This window comes from Epinephelus lanceolatus, chromosome 10 (assembly GCF_041903045.1).
Source record: "Epinephelus lanceolatus isolate andai-2023 chromosome 10, ASM4190304v1, whole genome shotgun sequence".
NCBI classification, from domain to species: Eukaryota; Metazoa; Chordata; class Actinopteri; order Perciformes; family Serranidae; genus Epinephelus; species Epinephelus lanceolatus.
Window position 1 is genome coordinate 247532 of NC_135743.1, and position 17469 is coordinate 265000.

Below are 17469 nucleotides of genomic sequence, written 5' to 3' on the forward strand. Positions count from 1 at the left end.
AGAGCGAAAATAAAATCCAAACAAAAGCATAAGCTTGTCCCTAACAAAGGCTAATAGGGTGTCCCAGGTCTTATAGAAGGATGTCACGGACCCCTTTTGTGAGGACCTTAGTTTCTCTAGTTGTAGAAGGTGTAAGACTTCCTGTATCCATCTATTGTGGGTTGGGGGAGAAGCATCTTTTCATTTGGAAAGAATGGTGCGCCTTGCCAACAAAGTGGTGGCGGCAATTACACGCCCTGCAGTATTAGGCATGTTTTTGGTTTGTGGGAGACCAAAAAGAGCAGTGAGGGGGTTCAGTTCTAAATTTGTGTTAAGGGCCTGTAAGAGTTTTGAATTTATCTGACCAGAAGAAGGTCAGCCTCAGGCACACCCAAAAAATATGCAATTGCAATGGTTACAAGCATCATTGTGGTTAGAATATATTTTAGCTTATTTAACATTGGTGAGGTGGGCTCTATGGAGCACTTTACATTGCAGAAGGCCATGCCTGGTGCATATGGATGAGGAATGGACCAGTTTTAAAATACTTCTCCACTGGTTGTCTGTTATCTCTGTCCCTAAATCCTGCTCCCACAAATCCTTAAGCGATATAGTGGGGACTAGATTCAGGAGGCCAATTATGTTATAGATGGTGAATATCAGTCCTTTTTGATCAGGATAGAGGGAGAGAAATTGATCTATTACTGCTTCAGGGGGGCGGTTCAGGAAATGTGGAAATTGTTTTTGGATGAAATGCCTCACTTGGAGGAATCGAAAAGTGGCTATTAGGTAAATTGCACTTAGCTGACAAAACATTAAAGATGAAAAAGTCTCTCTTTCATACTAGTCGTTAAGTGTTTTGAGGCCTTTAGTTGACCACATACGAAAAGTGGGATCAGAGCAGGAGGGAGGAAATAAGTAATTGTTCAATATCGGAGCATGGATCGAAGCCCTTAGTAGACTGTGTTGTTTCCTGAATTGAAGCCAGATCTTAATTGTGTTATGGACGACCAAGTTGTGCGACATCTTATGAACACTGATGGGCAGCTGTGAAGAAATCACAGAGTGCAGAGAATAGTGGGAGAATGAAATGTCAGTGTGAGCCCAGGGTGGACAGGTGTCTATACAACTGCAGTGGACCCAGTGTATTAATGTGGTGATGTTGCAAGCCCAGAAATAGTGGTGAAAGTTCGGAAGTGCTAGTCTTCCTTCAGACTTCGGGAGCTGGAGGCTCAATTTCCTGATACGGGCTGGTTTGCTCTGCCAGATAAATGCATTAAGGTGTTGGTCCAGGTTAGTGAAAAAGGATTTATTGAGGCAGATTGGGTTGTGTTGAAACAAGTACAAGAATTTGGGAAGGATATATGTTCATAGAAGTCCCTGCAGAAAGTTTGTCTACTACTCACAGTCGGGTCACGCCATCTCAGCGTTCTGGTCATCCATGCGAACTGTCGCTCCTCAAACACGTCATCAGAGTAGGGATGTCACAATTATAGATTTTCTTGGTACGATTATTGTCAGAGAAATAATCACGGTTTTACGATTATCACAATTATTATGCAATAATTAATTTCACACTATAAATGTGTAAAATCACATGAACATTCCTTATAGAAGTTTCATTTATTTCCATGCCAGCATAACAAAAATAATATGGCAACAAAAAAAAGTAACCAAAAAGTAGTGTGCGGACTCTACTTTTACTACATGCCTCTTTGTGGTCCAGCAGTCTAAGTTTTTTCTAGCATGTGCGTGTCTCTTTGTTCTCTTTAAATTACAATTACACAAATAAATTGAGAGTATATCTCGTGCAGTGTTAATAATAAATGAAACAGACATCGTGCTGGAAGGACAAGTCCAACATTTACTCAACACAGATGGGAGGAAGCAAAAGGAGGTAATACTAATGCTAAATGTTCACTGACTGAGGACCTTGAGAAGACATTACGTATATCTTCCACATTGCACACTGACACTGAAACAGTCTGACGACTAAAAAAAGGATTTGAACTTGTAACAGTCGAATATATGAAATGTGCCTTTAACATGGTGTATACTGTGTCGCCTAGCAGCAACATCATCAAGCAGCGCCTGGTATGATTTGAGTCTGTTGAGCGCACCCAACGCTAGTCGGACGTATACTTATGTGCTCCTGCTTTTTCTTTTGTCTCTCAACACAACAGTGATGGTTTTAAGTACATGTGGCGACTATTTTGTTCATGTATGAAAATATAGTAGCCATACAACCGGGCTTGGTAAGCTTGGAGTGTTTTTAAGTTGATGTAAAAATAAACGACGAGCATTTGTGAAATCCCACAGTCGTGTGGAAGTGAGTTTCTGCCTATCGTCTCACTCCAAAGAGCTACATGGACCCAAAACCATTACAACCTCACGCTGTGTGCACACAGACTGCAAAACTATCCATCAAAAAAGTTTTTGAGATGTGCCTTAGCGGAGTGACAGCAAGCGCACGGCTAGCTGCCTCTGCCACGATTTGCGCTTGCCCCTACTGCCTTAGCTTGTCACGTTGCACTGTAAGCCCAACTCGTATCATATCACTACGCCATTAATTGCAAATGACACGCTAATATATAATTTTTAATTCAGTGTTACATTAGATAAATTGAGGTTGACGTATTTTAACCCAGTTATTGTGCATTTACCTTTACTTGCGCATGTAAAGCCGGGTGGTTGTCCCGCAGGTGTTGTATCATGTTGCTCGTGTTTGATCCTTTGGCCGCGACTTTTTTGCAGCATGTTTTACAAACTGAAAAGCCGTCGTCAACAATGATCCCTCGGTCATTTTACGATAGCCAAAATAATACCACACGACTGACTTTATCCTTTTTTTGGGGGGGAATAAGTCTTCTTCATCCATACTTCATCACTCGGAGACGCGGCTTGTGTAACTTTGTTTTCGTTCCGTGTGAGTTGCGCTGACGTACTGTATATGGTTCCGCGTCCCGGCATAATCTTTGGAGAGTGACGGTGTTGAGGAATCTTTACGAATAATTAACCGTGGCATTTAAAATCGCAGTTAATAGTGAAATCAAGTAATTGTGACATCCCTACATCAGAGCACTGTCTCCGACTGGGAAAGTAGCTTGGGCATCTCCATGGTAACAGCCCCCAGTGAGAGAGATAGAAAACACGGAGTGGATCTCAGTTTACTAAGGCCGGTACAAAGACTTGCTGCTTCATCAAATGTCAAAATTGAACTGTTTTAATGCTCAGTCACTCACAAACAAATCCTGACTCATACACAATCACATTCTTGACAAGTCTTTAGATTTATTGTGTATTACAGAGACCTGACACAAACCAAATACTTTTCTGGCTCTCAATATAGGCTGTCCTACGGGATACAGCTACCTCCAGAAAGCTCGCTACACAGGCCATGGTGGTGGTCTTGCAGCAATATACCGTGGCAATCTGGATTTGTCCCCGTTAACCTTACCAGATCTGTCCTCTTTTGAATGTCTTGCTTTTAATTGCAAACCACCCTCTCCCATGATAGTTATGCTTATTTACTGGCCACCCAAACCTAACTCATCCTTTATCCCTGAGTTGTCAAATCTCCTCTCAACTTTCTGCACATCTTCTGCAAATGTCATTATCTTGGGTGATCTAAACATTCATGTCAACACCCCCTTTGACTGCTCTGCAGCTGAATTCCTCCAATTATCGGACTGCTTCAATTTAAAGTAACTTGTCGATGTCCCCACACACACCAGGGGGCACACTCTTGACCTGGTCATCACTAACTCTGCCCATCTTACCAATCTGCAGGCTTATGACCTCGGGGTGTCTGATCACAAGGCCATCTCTATGGAGCTATCCTCCTCATCTTCCATCACTAAGCCTAAACGCCAAATCAGTTTCAGAAATATAAAAGACATCAATACAGAAACCCTGACTGCAGATCTTCAGTGTCTTTCCACTGATTTTTCATCAGCTGACGAGGCACTGGACTACTATTACAGCCACCTGAGCAGCTTCTTGGACCTTCACACCCCTATTAAGACCAGGGGCCTCATTTATAAAAGAGTCCTTAGGATTCATACTAAAAGTTGACGTGCGCCCAAAAGCTGAAAATGGGGTGCGCCAAAAAATAATCTGATTTATAAAACTGTGCGCACGCACACTTGCACGCAATGTTCTCTTTATAAATCACAGAACTCCTGGAGTTGTGCACATCCAGATCCGCCTCATATTCCACCCTCTACACGCCCTAGTTCAACCATAAATGGTCATGCAAAACACCTCATGAATGCGATCTGCATATAAATAAGCCGGCATGCAAGTGTTCTCTCATTGTGAGTCACGGCGACAGGTGTGAGAAATGAACCAAAAAACGTAATTTCTCCGAGACTGAGCTAGAGACCCTTTAACGAGAGGTGGAGGACTGAAGAAAGATTTTATTTGGTGGCCACAGCAGCGGGATCACTAATAAAGCAAAAAAAGTGGCAACACATCAGCACTGCTGATGCCGTCAGCTGTGTCTGTGGGACTGCACAGACAGTGACAGAGGAAAAAAAAAGTGGTCTGATCTAAAGGTAGACCAAATATTTCTACTCCTTTACCAACATGTAGTTAATGTGTTGCTTTTAAATTTGAGGATGTTTGACATTGATGTGCGACATAAAGAATCACATTTATTAGAGGTGGAGGCAAAAAGGAGGATGTGCCAGTGCCATCTTGCGCAATTATGCACAAGGGTCACCGCAGTATTTATATGTTTATGGCAATTAGTCTGATCACACACTCGGCCTGAATTACAGCATGAACCAGTGGTATCCCTGTCCCAAAATACAACGTGTAATTTGAAATACAATTCAAAGATGAAAGTGTAGTAGGCGAACACGTTTCTTCATGCCGGTTTTGTCATGAACAGCACATGTCTTAGTAGGGCTGATGAAATGAGTGTAACGGTTGTGCTTAATGGCTGTATTTCGAGACATGATAAATGTACTGGAAATATTTAGCTAAATAAATAAATATATTCCATGCAGTCGTGCTATCCTCTCCCCCTCCTGCGCTCACAGAGTGGACAATGAGACGTTAGTGGCAGTGCGGATTAAATACGTATTTAGAAAGAATTTCAATTCAGGATTTGAGTTGGATTTTACAACGTTTTTATGAAACAATTATCACTCAATCCAAGCGCAAAATAAGGCTGCTGGATTTAATTTCAATGATAACGTGGATCTAAGGTGGATATAGCGTGACATTAAATTTGTGTGAGCGTACACCACTTTCAAGCCCCGTTTTGTATGTAAGCAAGCTTTAGAAATGAGGCCACAGGACAGTCACCTTCTCCCGCTCAGCTTCATGGTTCACAGACGAACTGCAGAAAAAATTAAGCCAGCAGGACAGGTCCTTGTGTGGCGCTACATTGCTACTGGCCTGACTGTGCACAAACAGGCATACAGAGAGCACCAAAGGGCCTATGCGAAGTCCCTCAAAGATGCACGGTCAAAGTTCTTCTCAGATACCATCAGACAACAGAACAGTGCAGGAAATTTCTAAACACCTCTTCTCCACAGTCAACCGTCTCTTCAGACCAATATCCCCACCACCCAATGAGGCTACAGAAGAACAATGTGATAAATTCATGACCTTTTTCACCTCAAAAATTTCAGAAATTTGCTCTGTGCTCTCTGGTCCCCAAACTGCTTCTCCAACACACTCAGCCTGTCATCTCCCACCACCTCAATCACCTTCCTGATGTCAGCCTGGGAAAGGTTCAGGACATCACCAGGAAGATGAAATCCTCCACATGTCCCCTGGACCCTTTCCCAACAGCCCTGGTAAAAGCACACATCTCTGTCCTAAGTCCCCTCATCACTGCTGTTATCAACCACTCCCTCTGGACTGGCCATGTTCCTTCTGCCTTAAAAAATGCCATTGTAAGGCCCCTGCTCAAAAAACCCACTCTTGATCTAAACAATCTATCAAACTAGAGACCCATTTCAAATCTCCCATTCATATCCAAAGTTCTGGAGAAAGCCATTGCCGCCCGTCTTCAAGACCACCTCCTACAAAACAACCTGTATGAAAAATTCCAATCTGGTTTCCGCTCAGCTCACAGTACTGAAATAGCCCTGGTCAGAGTCACAAATGACCTTCTGATGACGGCTGATGAGGGCTCTCATTCTCTTCTTGTTCTGCTGGACCTTTGTGCTGCATTTGACACAGTTGACCACAACATACTTCTAAACCGGCTTCATCACACCATCGGTCTCTCTGGCACAGCCCTCAACTGGTTCAAGTCATACCTCACAAACCGAACAGAATGCATCTCCACTGCCAACTCCACACCCAAACCCCACACCATCACCTGCGGGGTCCCCCAGGGGTCTGTGCTTGGCCCCATCCTCTTCACCCTATACCTTCTCCCCCTGGGCCAAGTCATCAGCTGGCATGGAATGTCATTTCATTGCTATGCGGACGACACACAACTATATGTCAAAACCACAGCTGCAGCCCCATCATCTTCATCATCATCATAACAACTCACTATCTGTCTGGAGGAGGTAAAGGTATGGATGGAGCACAACTTCTTTCAACTAAACGGCTCCAAAACTGAAGCAATCATAATCGGCACCCCTCATCAGACCCAATCATCATCCACAATCAGCATCACCTTCTCTGGCCACAACATTCCCCTCTCCTCATCAGTTACTAACCTTGGTGTTAGGATGGACCCTCAACTCACCTTTGAATCCTGCAAAAATTATCTCTGCAAGATCTCTTTCCACCATCTCCGCAACATCGCCAAACTCCGGCCCACTCTAACCCTCCCAGATGCCGAGAAACTAGTCCATGCCTTTATCTCATCCAGACTGGACTTTTGTAATGCACCTCTCATCGGGGTCCCTAGCAAGAGTCTCCAGTACATCCAAAACTCTGCAGCTAGGATCCTGATGAGAGTGCAGAAATATGAACATATCACACCCATCCTTCACTCCCTACACTGGCTTCCTGTCTCCGCCCGGATTGAATACAAGGTCTTCCTCCTCATCCACCACAAGGAGTTGTTAAATATTCTTGCTAAGATGAGGGCTAATAAAGCTGAATATGCCTTATAAAATTCAGCTTTGAAGCCATTTGGACCAGGTGACTTCCTATTCTGCATAGGCTGGATTGCCTCTTGAATCTCTAAAGTAGAGACAGGTCTACTCAATTCCTTCGTCATATTGTCATCAATTTGAGGGTAAGTTAATGAGTCTAAGGGGTTAGGGGTCATTGTAGTGATTGGGGGGCATAGCGAGGAATACAATTTGGTGTAGAATACAGAAAAAACTCTTAAGGCCAGTTGGGTCAGAGTTGTACCTACTGTCAGTTAATTTGCTTTTGGAGATTAGTCTAGAAGCGCTAACTGCATGGGCCTGTTGTGCCAAAAGTCTCCCAGCTTTGTCTCCTTGTTCAAAGAAGCATTGTTTGGTTGTTTTTTCCCCCGTTAAAGGGTTTTTTGGGGGAGTTTTTCCTTATCCGCTGTGAGGGTCCAAAGGACAGAGGGATGTCGTATGCTGTAAAGCCCTGTGAGGCAAATTGTGATTTGTGATATTGGGCTTTAAAAATAAAATTGAATTGAATTGAATTGTCTAAGCTGTCTCTCCACTATATGCGTCATCAACAGGTCGTGCTCTGAGTGTAATAAAAGCCATTTTTTTGTAGAGGGTGGGGGATGGAGAAGTCGAGTAGATTCTGTCAAGTTTGAGGAGTTCCTCCGCAATTTCTGCCAGCCTAGCCCTTTCTGCCCTTCTCATTTCAGAAATGTAGGATATCACCTGTCCACGAACCATAATCTTATTGTGCTTTGTCTTTTAATTCTCATTTAAAACAAACCTCACAGACTGCATTTTTTCATCTGCGTAATATTGCGAAAATTAGGCCTATCCTGACCCGAAAAGATGCAGAAAAATTGGTCCACGCTTTTGTTACCTCAAGGCTGGATTACTGTAACTCTCTATTATCAGGTAGCTCTAGTAAGTCCTTAAAAACTCTCCAGCTAATTCAGAATGCAGCAGCACGTGTACTAACAGGAACTAAGAAACAAGATCATATTTCTCCTGTTTTAGCTTCTCTGCACTGGCTCCCTGTAAAATCCAGAATTGAATTTAAAATCCTACTGTTAACTTATAAAGCTCTAGATGGTCAAGCTCCGTCATATCTTAGAGAGCTCATAGTGCCATATTATCCCACCAGAACACTGCGCTCTGAGAACGCAGGGTTACTCGTGGTCCCTAAAGTCTCCAAAAGTAGATCAGGAGCCAGAGCCTTCAGCTATCAGGCTCCTCTCCTGTGGAATCATCTTCCTGTTACGGTCCGGGAGGCAGACACCGTCTCCACATTTAAGACTAGACTTAAGACTTTCCTCTTTGATAAAGCTTATAGTTAGGGCTGGCTCAGGCTTGCCCTGTACCAGCCCCTAGTTAGGCTGACTTAGGCCTAGTCTGCCGGAGGACCCCCCTATAATACACCGGGCACCTTCTCTCCTTCTCTCTCTCTCTCTCTCTCTCTCGTATTCTATTACTGCATCTTGCTAACTCGGCCATTCTGGATGTCACTAACTCGGCTTCTTCTCCGGAGCCTTTGTGCTCCACTGTCTCTCAGATTAACTCATATCACAGCGGTGCCTGGACAGCGTGACGTGTGTGGTTGTGCTGCTGCCGTGGTCCTGCCAGATGCCTCCTGCTGCTGCTGCCATCATTAGTCATTAGTCATACTTCTACTGTTATTATACACATATGACTATTGTCACACATGTATACTGCCAGATATTAATACATACTTTCAACATATTGTACCACAGTAGCCAGAACTATAACTATAATATTATTACTTTCAATAATGTTGTTGTAAGCTACTGTCATTACCTGCATCTCTCTCTCTCTCTCTCTCGCTCTCTCTCTCTGTCTCTCTCTCTCTCTCTCTCTCTCTCTGTCTCAGGGATCCCTCCTCAGTTGCTCTTCCTGAGGTTTCTAAAATTCCCAGCTGGGAAGCATAGCTCATCACCACGTCTACTGATTTGGATCACGTGATTTGATTGGGAGAGGATCTGTTGAGACTCACATCTTGAACAAGATTGAAATCTCCTCCTATGATTATACGATGGCTGTCCAAGTTTGGGATTCTGGCAAAGAGCCTTGTGAAAAACTGGTCGTCATCCCAAGTAGATGCGTAAATAGAGACTAATATTACTAGTGTGTTCTGTAGAGTGCCAGTAACCACAACATAACGGCTGTCGGTATCTTGTATAACATTCAGTGGCTCGAACATGACCCTTTTATTGATGATAATGGGTGCCCCTCTAGCTCTATTGAAAAACTTTGGGTGAAATAGACGACTCATCCATACTCTCTTGATACGGAGGGTATCTGATGTTTTAAGATGTATTTCTTGCAGAAACATAATGTCCCTTTTAAGGTGTTGCAGGCGTGTCAAAACCTTACCAACCGTCATTGCGCTATTCATGCCCTTGGTGTTTCAAGAGATCAGTCGCACTCCGCTACCTGTTATTTTAGCTGCCCCAGTCATCTAATGTCACCAGAGTAATGAGTCCACCTGACCCTGCAGGGGAGGAGAGGGAGGGGAGGGAAAGGGAGAGAGGGAAAAAAAGAAAAGGAAAAAAAAAGAAAACACAAAACAAACAAACAAACAACAGTGGAAAGCATATATCCTTGAAACACCAGTAATCCTGGTTCTGGCATCACCTCGAGCTACCTTCCCTTACATTTATAGTATTTGACCCCATAGGTCTAAAAAGAACAATCACGTAAACACAGAATCATAAAATATGTCTCAAGCCAAGTGTGTAAATGTTTCATAGAATTGAACATAGGCAAACAGTACTCTGCGTAAGGCACAAGTATCAGTAACCCTCCGTCAGTGCAAATAATATCCTGAAAGCATCACCTGTGTATGGCAGATTAACACCCATCTTGAGGTAGAAATGGCTGCGTGATCTTAATAACACTGATAACAAACCAATCATATGGTATCATTAAACTGATCAGAGCTCTGACTTTGGGAGGTGAGTGAATACCAGGAAATAAGGATACTTCAGATAGCCCAAGAAGAGGCAGAGGAAAAGGAGGTAGAACACAAGCGATAATAAAAATAGAAATCACAGCAACCCATGGGGGAGTAATATCACTGTCATGAGCATGAATTAGGATTAAAAGGCGTCAACAGTCCCATGTCATTGTAAATGTAAACACAGGTAAATGTTAACACAGGTAGAAAGAGGGATTCTGTTATTTTTGTTCATTTTCTCCTTTCTCCTCTAAACATAAAGTGGATTCAAAAGTAGAAGAGCTAAAAAAACGTCAGCAATCACAGAATGCTGAATACACTTACAGTAAGCATGCCATGGAAAGAGAAATAGATAAACAACAAACAAAAAACGGCCAGCAGTCGTTATTCAGGTGTCTAAATGTCAGTTATCATAATTAGCCGTTAGCTCAATAGCAGGCTAGTGTTGCCAATGGTGCAGCCAGTCGATCAGCTCCAGCTCTGTCCAAGGCTAATACGGGAGCAGTTATCTGGTTAGCATAGTGTTAGCTCACCTGTGTTGAGGCCATCAACTGCCCCCGTTGGTCAGATACCTTCCGTGTGGGTGGATGTTATGAAGTCCTTGGCCTCTGCCACTGAGGAGAGTCTCTTGCTACCTCTGTCCTTTGTTACTATGACAAGCCTGGCAGGATACCGCAGTGCTGGCTTGAAGCCCCGGTTGTATAGCTTAGACATCACGTCTCGGTATTTCTGGCACTGTTGCATCACGTCCGGAGTTTTGATTTGATTTGATTTGATTTATTGACACAAGCAATACATAAAATTTAAAACAATAAAAACATGTGTCTGCATTTGTCAGGGATGGAATGAAAAAGTCCAGGACTTATTTCCATCGTTGTCCCTGTTATAACAGCTGTCCAAGTGGTGGCAGCGTAGTCCTCACAGATTGAGATGGGGGAGCCTCGGTACTGCAGCTTGCCTCTCTTAGCACGGGCCTCGCGGATGATCCTCTCCTTCACCTGGTACCTGTGTAGTCGGATGATAACGGGCTTTGGTCTCTGTCCTGCCTTCGGTTTGTCAGAAAGCGTCCGGTGGGCTCTGTCGCACTCCTGTGGTGACTCCAGGAAACCTTCACCAAAAGCGTGAACGTGATCGAGCTTGTTTTGAGTGTCGAAATAGTGGTCCTAATATCCGTGGCGAGGGCCTGGCGGTGTTCTTCTAGGAGGCTATGGCTGACATGCTAAACTTGCCGTCGTCTCCGCTGGAGGGATTGGCTTGGCACTCTGGTCTCTTATACTCTGCCTGGTCAAATACGATGTCATTTTCTGATGGTGTGTCTTCGGCTTGTTTGTAGAGTTTATGGGGTATCAAAAGGGTTTAATTGTAAAAAGTTGTGGGAGCGGGACTTGCACGTCTAATCCATCTTACCCAAACCGGAAGTCAGACCGGCCTTATGAGAGAATCGCTGAAGGACTGACCAGCTGCGGCTTCCCTCGGAGTACATCACTGTTTACGTCACACGCTGAGCTACACGTTATGTCACTTGCTCACGCCCCCCATTTCCCCTGAAAAAAGGCACATGCTGTATTAGGGGTGACCCCGAATAGTCGATGATTTGGTAATTCGAATGGAGAAGTCTGATTCGACTGCCAGTCTCGCTGTCGAATCATTGCAGAATGTGGTTATGAAACAAGACCGTACCATTCTGACTATATGGGGGTGCTCACTGCTGCTGAACATCTTGATTTGACATAGAATGTATTTGTTTTCTAGCAATTCATGATATATAGCCTATTTTGATACAAACATCAGCCTAATTTCTGTTAATAAAAAATTGAAAATGACACGTGCCTTTAATCAGTAGACATAATCATTACTACGCATGAATAAATCACCCAGTTGCTCGATCCAAATAAGCGGAGGTGAGTGAGTGCGCTGCACGACCATCAGAGCAGCATCAAGGCCTATGGTGATTAATGAATGAGATAAGGAAAAGGTTACTGTGTCTTCTTCAGAGTCAAGAAGATGCAGTAGTGTCAAAACGTCAGTTTGTTTGCACTTTATTAAAAGCTCTGCAATTTTATGGAGTGCTCCAGCCTCCTTTCATTTTGGTTCAGTCATTTTTTGACTATAGGGCATCCCTATTCTCTATAAACAAAAGTAGGTAGGCGGCATTTTGCTGCACTCCCTGATTTTGTTTTTATACTGCTAATGCTGAAAAAACACTGATTGGGCTTTCCTGCAAATTTGCACAATTTGCTATTTAAAAAAAACTATTTAAAAAGGGTTAGATGCACAGACACAGACAGACTCAGAGACACAGAGACAGACTCAAAGAGACAGACTCAGAGAGACAGACAGACACAGAAACAGACAGCCATAGAGACACAGACACAGACACAGAGACAGACAGACACAGAGACACAGACAGACACAGAGACAGAAAGAGACAGACACAGACAGACACAGAGACACAGACAGAAACAGAGACACAGACACAGACACAGAGACACAGACAGAAACAGAGACAGACACAGACAGACACACAGAGACAGACACAGACACAGAGACACAGACAGAACAGAGACAGACACAGACACAGACACAGACAGACACACAGAGACAGACACACAGAGACAGACACAGACAGACACAGAGACACAGACAGACACAGAAACAGACACAGACAGACACACAGAGACAGACACAGACACAGAGACACAGACAGAAACAGAGACAGACACAGAGACAGACAGACACAGAGACACAGACACAGAGACAGAAAGAGACAGACACAGACAGAAACAAAGACACAGACAGACACACAGAGACAGACACAGACACAGAAACAGACAGACATAGAGACAGACACAGACAGAAACAGAGACACAGACAGACACAGAGACAGACAGACATAGAGACACAGACACAGAGACAGACACAGAAACAGAGACATAGAGACAGACACAGAGACAGACTCAGAGAGACAGACACAGAAACAGACAGACATAGAGACACAGAAACAGACAGACATAGAGACACAGACACAGACAGACACAGAGACAGAAACAGACACAGAGACACAGACACAGACAGACACACAGACACAGAGACATAGAGACAGACACAGAGACAGACTCAGAGAGACAGACACAGAAACAGACAGACATAGAGACACAGAAACAGACAGACATAGAGACACAGACAGACACAGAGACAGAAACAGACACAGAGACACAGACACAGACAGACACAGAGACAGACACAGACACAGAAACAGACAGACATAGAGACACAGACAGACACAGAGACACAGACAGACACACAGACAGACACAGAGACAGACAGACATAGAGACACAGACACAGACAGACACACAGACACAGAGACAGACACAGAAACAGACAGACACAGACAGACAGACATAGAGACACAGAGACGTTCAGTCTGCTGTGGTTAAAACAGGAGAAGAGACAAACTGAAGACAGAAAACTTTAAGTTTACTGAGAAGTAAATAAATAAGTTCAGTTCAGTCATGTCCCCCACCACGTTAGGACCAGTTCAAAGTCATGTCCCCCACCACGTCAGGACCAGTTCAAAGTCATGTCCCCCACCACGTTAGGACCAGTTCAAAGTCATGTCCCCCACCACGTCAGGACCAGTTCAAAGTCATGTCCCCCACCACGTCAGGACCAGTTCAAAGTCATGTCCCCCACCACGTCAGGACCAGTTCAAAGTCATGTCCCCCACCACGTTAGAACCAGTTCAAAGTCATGTCCCCCACCACGTTAGGACCAGTTCAAAGTCATGTCCCCCACCACGTTAGGACCAGTTCAAAGTCATGTCCCCCACCACGTCAGGACCAGTTCAAAGTCATGTCCCCCACCACGTTAGGACCAGTTCAAAGTCATGTCCCCCACCACGTCAGGACCAGTTCAAAGTCATGTCCCCCACCACGTTAGGACCAGTTCAAAGTCATGTCCCCCACCACGTCAGGACCAGTTCAAAGTCATGTCCCTCAACATATCAGGACCAGTTCAAAGTCATGTCCCCCACCACGTCAGGACCAGTTCAAAGTCATGTCCCCCACCACGTCAGGACCAGTTCAAAGTCATGTCCCCCACCACATCAGGACCGGTTCAAAGTCATGTCTCCCACCACGTCAGGACCAGTTCAAAGTCATGTCCCCCAACATATCAGGACCAGTTCAAAGTCATGTCCCCCACCACGTCAGGACCAGTTCAAAGTCATGTCCCCCAACACGTCAGGACCAGTTCAAAGTCATGTCCCCCAACACGTCAGGACCAGTTCAAAGTCATGTCCCCCGACATGTCAGGACCAGTTCAAAGTCATGTCCCCCCACATGTCAGGACCAGTTCAAAGTCATGTCCCCCACCACGTCAGGACCAGTTCAAAGTCATGTCCCCCAACACGTCAGGACCAGTTCAAAGTCATGTCCCCCGACATGTCAGGACCAGTTCAAAGTCATGTCCCCCGACATGTCAGGACCAGTTCAAAGTCATGTCCCCCAACACATCAGGACCGGTTCAAAGTCATGTTCCCCACCACGTCAGGACCAGTTCAAAGTCATGTCCCCCAACACGTCAAGACCAGTTCAAAGTCATGTCCCCCGACATGTCAGGACCAGTTCAAAGTCATGTCCCCAACATATCAGGACCAGTTCAAAGTCATGTCCCCCAATATGTCAGGACCAGTTCAAAGTCATGTCCCCCAACACGTTAGGACCAGTTCAAAGTCATGTCCCCCCGTCCAAGTCATGTCCCCCAACACGTTAGGACCAGTTCAAAGTCATGTCCCCCCGTCCAAGTCATGTCCCCCGACATGTCAGGACCAAAGTCAAACCATCAAACAAACTATTTTGTGCCTGTGTCAGAGAAAAAAACGTCTCCTTCAAAAAGATCTTCTCCACATGTCAGTCCTGCTCCACCTGTCTGTCTGTCTGTCTGTCTGTCTGTCTGTCTGTCCGTCCGTCCGTCCGTCCGTCCGTCCGTCCGTCCGTCTGTCTGTTATAAACACTGACTCAGTTTCAGTTCTTCTCTTTTTATTGTTCAAAATGCAGTTTATAGATCGTTAACGTTTCCTGTCTCCTCCCTGTCTGTTCTCTGTCTCCTCCCTGTCTGTCCTCTGTCTCCTGCCTGTCTCTCCTCTTTCTCCTCCCTGTCTGTCCTCTGTCTCCTCCCTGTCTGTCCTCTGTCTCCTCCCTGTCTCTCCTCTGTCTCCTGCCTGTCTCTCCTCTTTCTCCTCCCTGTCTGTCCTCTGTCTGTCCTCTGTCTCCTCCCTGTCTGTCCTCTGTCTCCTGCCTGTCTCTCCTCTTTCTCCTCCCTGTCTGTCCTCTGTCTGTCCTCTGTCTCCTCCCTGTCTGTCCTCTGTCTCCTTCCTGTCTGTCCTCTTTCTCCTCTCTGTCTGTCCTCTGTCTGTTCTCTGTCTCCTCCCTGTCTGTCCTCTGTCTTCTCCCTGTCTCTCATCTTTCTCCTCCCTGTCTGTCCTCTGTCTCCTCCCTGTCTGTCCTCTTTCTCCTCCCTGTCTGTCCTCTGTCTCTCCTCTTTCTCCTCCCTGTCTGTCCTCTGTCTCCTCCCTGTCTCTCCTCTTTCTCCTGCCTGTCTCTCCTCTTTCTCCCCCCTGTCTGTCCTCTGTCTCCTCCCTGTCTGTCCTCTGTCTCCTCCCTGTCTCTCCTCTTTCTCCTCCCTGTCTGTCCTCTGTCTCCTCCCTGTCTGTCCTCTGTCTCCTTCCTGTCTGTCCTCTTTCTCCTTTCTGTCTGTCCTCTGTCTGTTCTCTGTCTCCTCCCTGTCTGTCCTCTGTCTCCTCCCTGTCTGTTCTCTGTCTCCTCCCTGTCTGTCCCCTGTCTCCTCCCTGTCTCTCCTCTTTCTCCTCCCTGTCTGTCCTCTGTCTCCTCCCTGTCTGTCCTCTGTCTCCTTCCTGTCTGTCCTCTTTCTCCTTTCTGTCTGTCCTCTGTCTGTTCTCTGTCTCCTCCCTGTCTGTCCTCTGTCTCCTCCCTGTCTGTTCTCTGTCTCCTCCCTGTCTGTCCTCTGTCTCCTCCCTGTCTGTCCTCTGTCTCCTCCCTGTCTGTCCTCTGTCTCCTTCCTGTCTGTCCTCTTTCTCCTTTCTGTCTGTCCTCTGTCTGTTCTCTGTCTCCTCCCTGTCTGTCCTCTGTCTCCTCCCTGTCTGTTCTCTGTCTCCTCCCTGTCTGTCCCCTGTCTCCTCCCTGTCTGTCCTCTGTCTCCTCCCTGTCTGTCCTCTGTCTTCTCCCTGTCTCTCCTCTTTCTCCTCCCTGTCTGTCCTCTGTCTCCTCCCTGTCTGTCCTCTTTCTCCTCCCTGTCTGTCCTCTGTCTCCTCCCTGTCTCTCCTCCCTGTCTGTCCTCTGTCTCCTCCCTGTCTCTCCTCTTTCTCCTCCCTGTCTGTCCTCTTTCTCCTCCCTGTCTGTCCTCTGTCTGTCCTCTGCCTCCTCCCTGTCTGTCCTCTTTCTCCTCCCTGTCTCTCCTCTGTCTCCTCCCTGTCTCTCCTCTTTCTCCTCCCTGTCTGTCCTCTGTCTGTCCTCTGCCTCCTCCCTGTCTGTCCTCTTTCTCCTCCCTGTCTCTCCTCCCTGTCTGTCCTCTGTCTCCTGCCTGTCTCTCCTCTTTCTCCTCCCTGTCTGTCCGCTGTCTCCTCCCTGTCTCTCCTCTTTCTCCTCCCTGTCTGTCCTCTGTCTCCTCCCTGTCTCTCCTCTTTCTCCTCCCTGTCTGTCCTCTGTCTCCTCCCTGTCTCTCCTCTTTCTCCTCCCTGTCTCTCCTCTGTCTCCTCCCTGTCTGTCCTCTGTCTCCTGCCTGTCTCTCCTCTTTCTCCTCCCTGTCTCTCCTCTTTCTCCTCCCTGTCTGTCCTCTGTCAGCTCTGGGATTCGCAGTCTGGAGACACTGTGTCTCCAGGTGACAGACCTGTTTCCAGGGTTACGGAGGATGCAGTCGGTGCTGCCGGAGCATGGCTGTCTTCTGGTGTCTCCTGGGAACTACTGGCAGAACCAGAGGGACCTGTTTGACTCGGACCCAGACCTCCTGAAGACCATCCAGAAACATGAGCCCAAAGGTCTGCACACCTCGGCCACGCTGAGAGGTAGGACTAGGACGGTCCACGTCCTCAACACTTGCTGTCCCCCTTTATTATGGTTCAGTCTTATTTCATCAGAGGGAGGAAGACAGAGACTGACAGAGACACAGACAGACAGACAGAGACACAGACAGACAGACAGACAGACTCAGACAGACAGACAGACAGACAGACAGAGACTCAGACAGAGACACAGACAGACAGAGACAGACAGAGACACAGACAGACAGACAGAGACACAGACAGACAGACAGACAGACAGACAGAGACAGGAAACATGTAAGTGTTCTATGGACAGTGTTCATGTAAACATCACATCCTGCTTCATGTAAACATCACATCCTGCTCCATGTAAACATCATGCCCTGCTTC

General features: G+C 46.0%; 1 protein-coding gene across 1 annotated transcript in view; it reads left to right on the forward strand.

The window, feature by feature from the left end:
* scap (SREBF chaperone) overlaps window positions 1-17469 on the forward strand; it is a 95574-nt gene that overhangs the window by 23285 nt on the left and 54820 nt on the right. The window contains exon 5 of the mRNA XM_078171251.1: window positions 16883-17103. Within this exon, the coding sequence (XP_078027377.1) occupies window positions 16883-17103 (221 nt within the window). The remainder of the gene's footprint in view (window positions 1-16882; window positions 17104-17469) is intronic.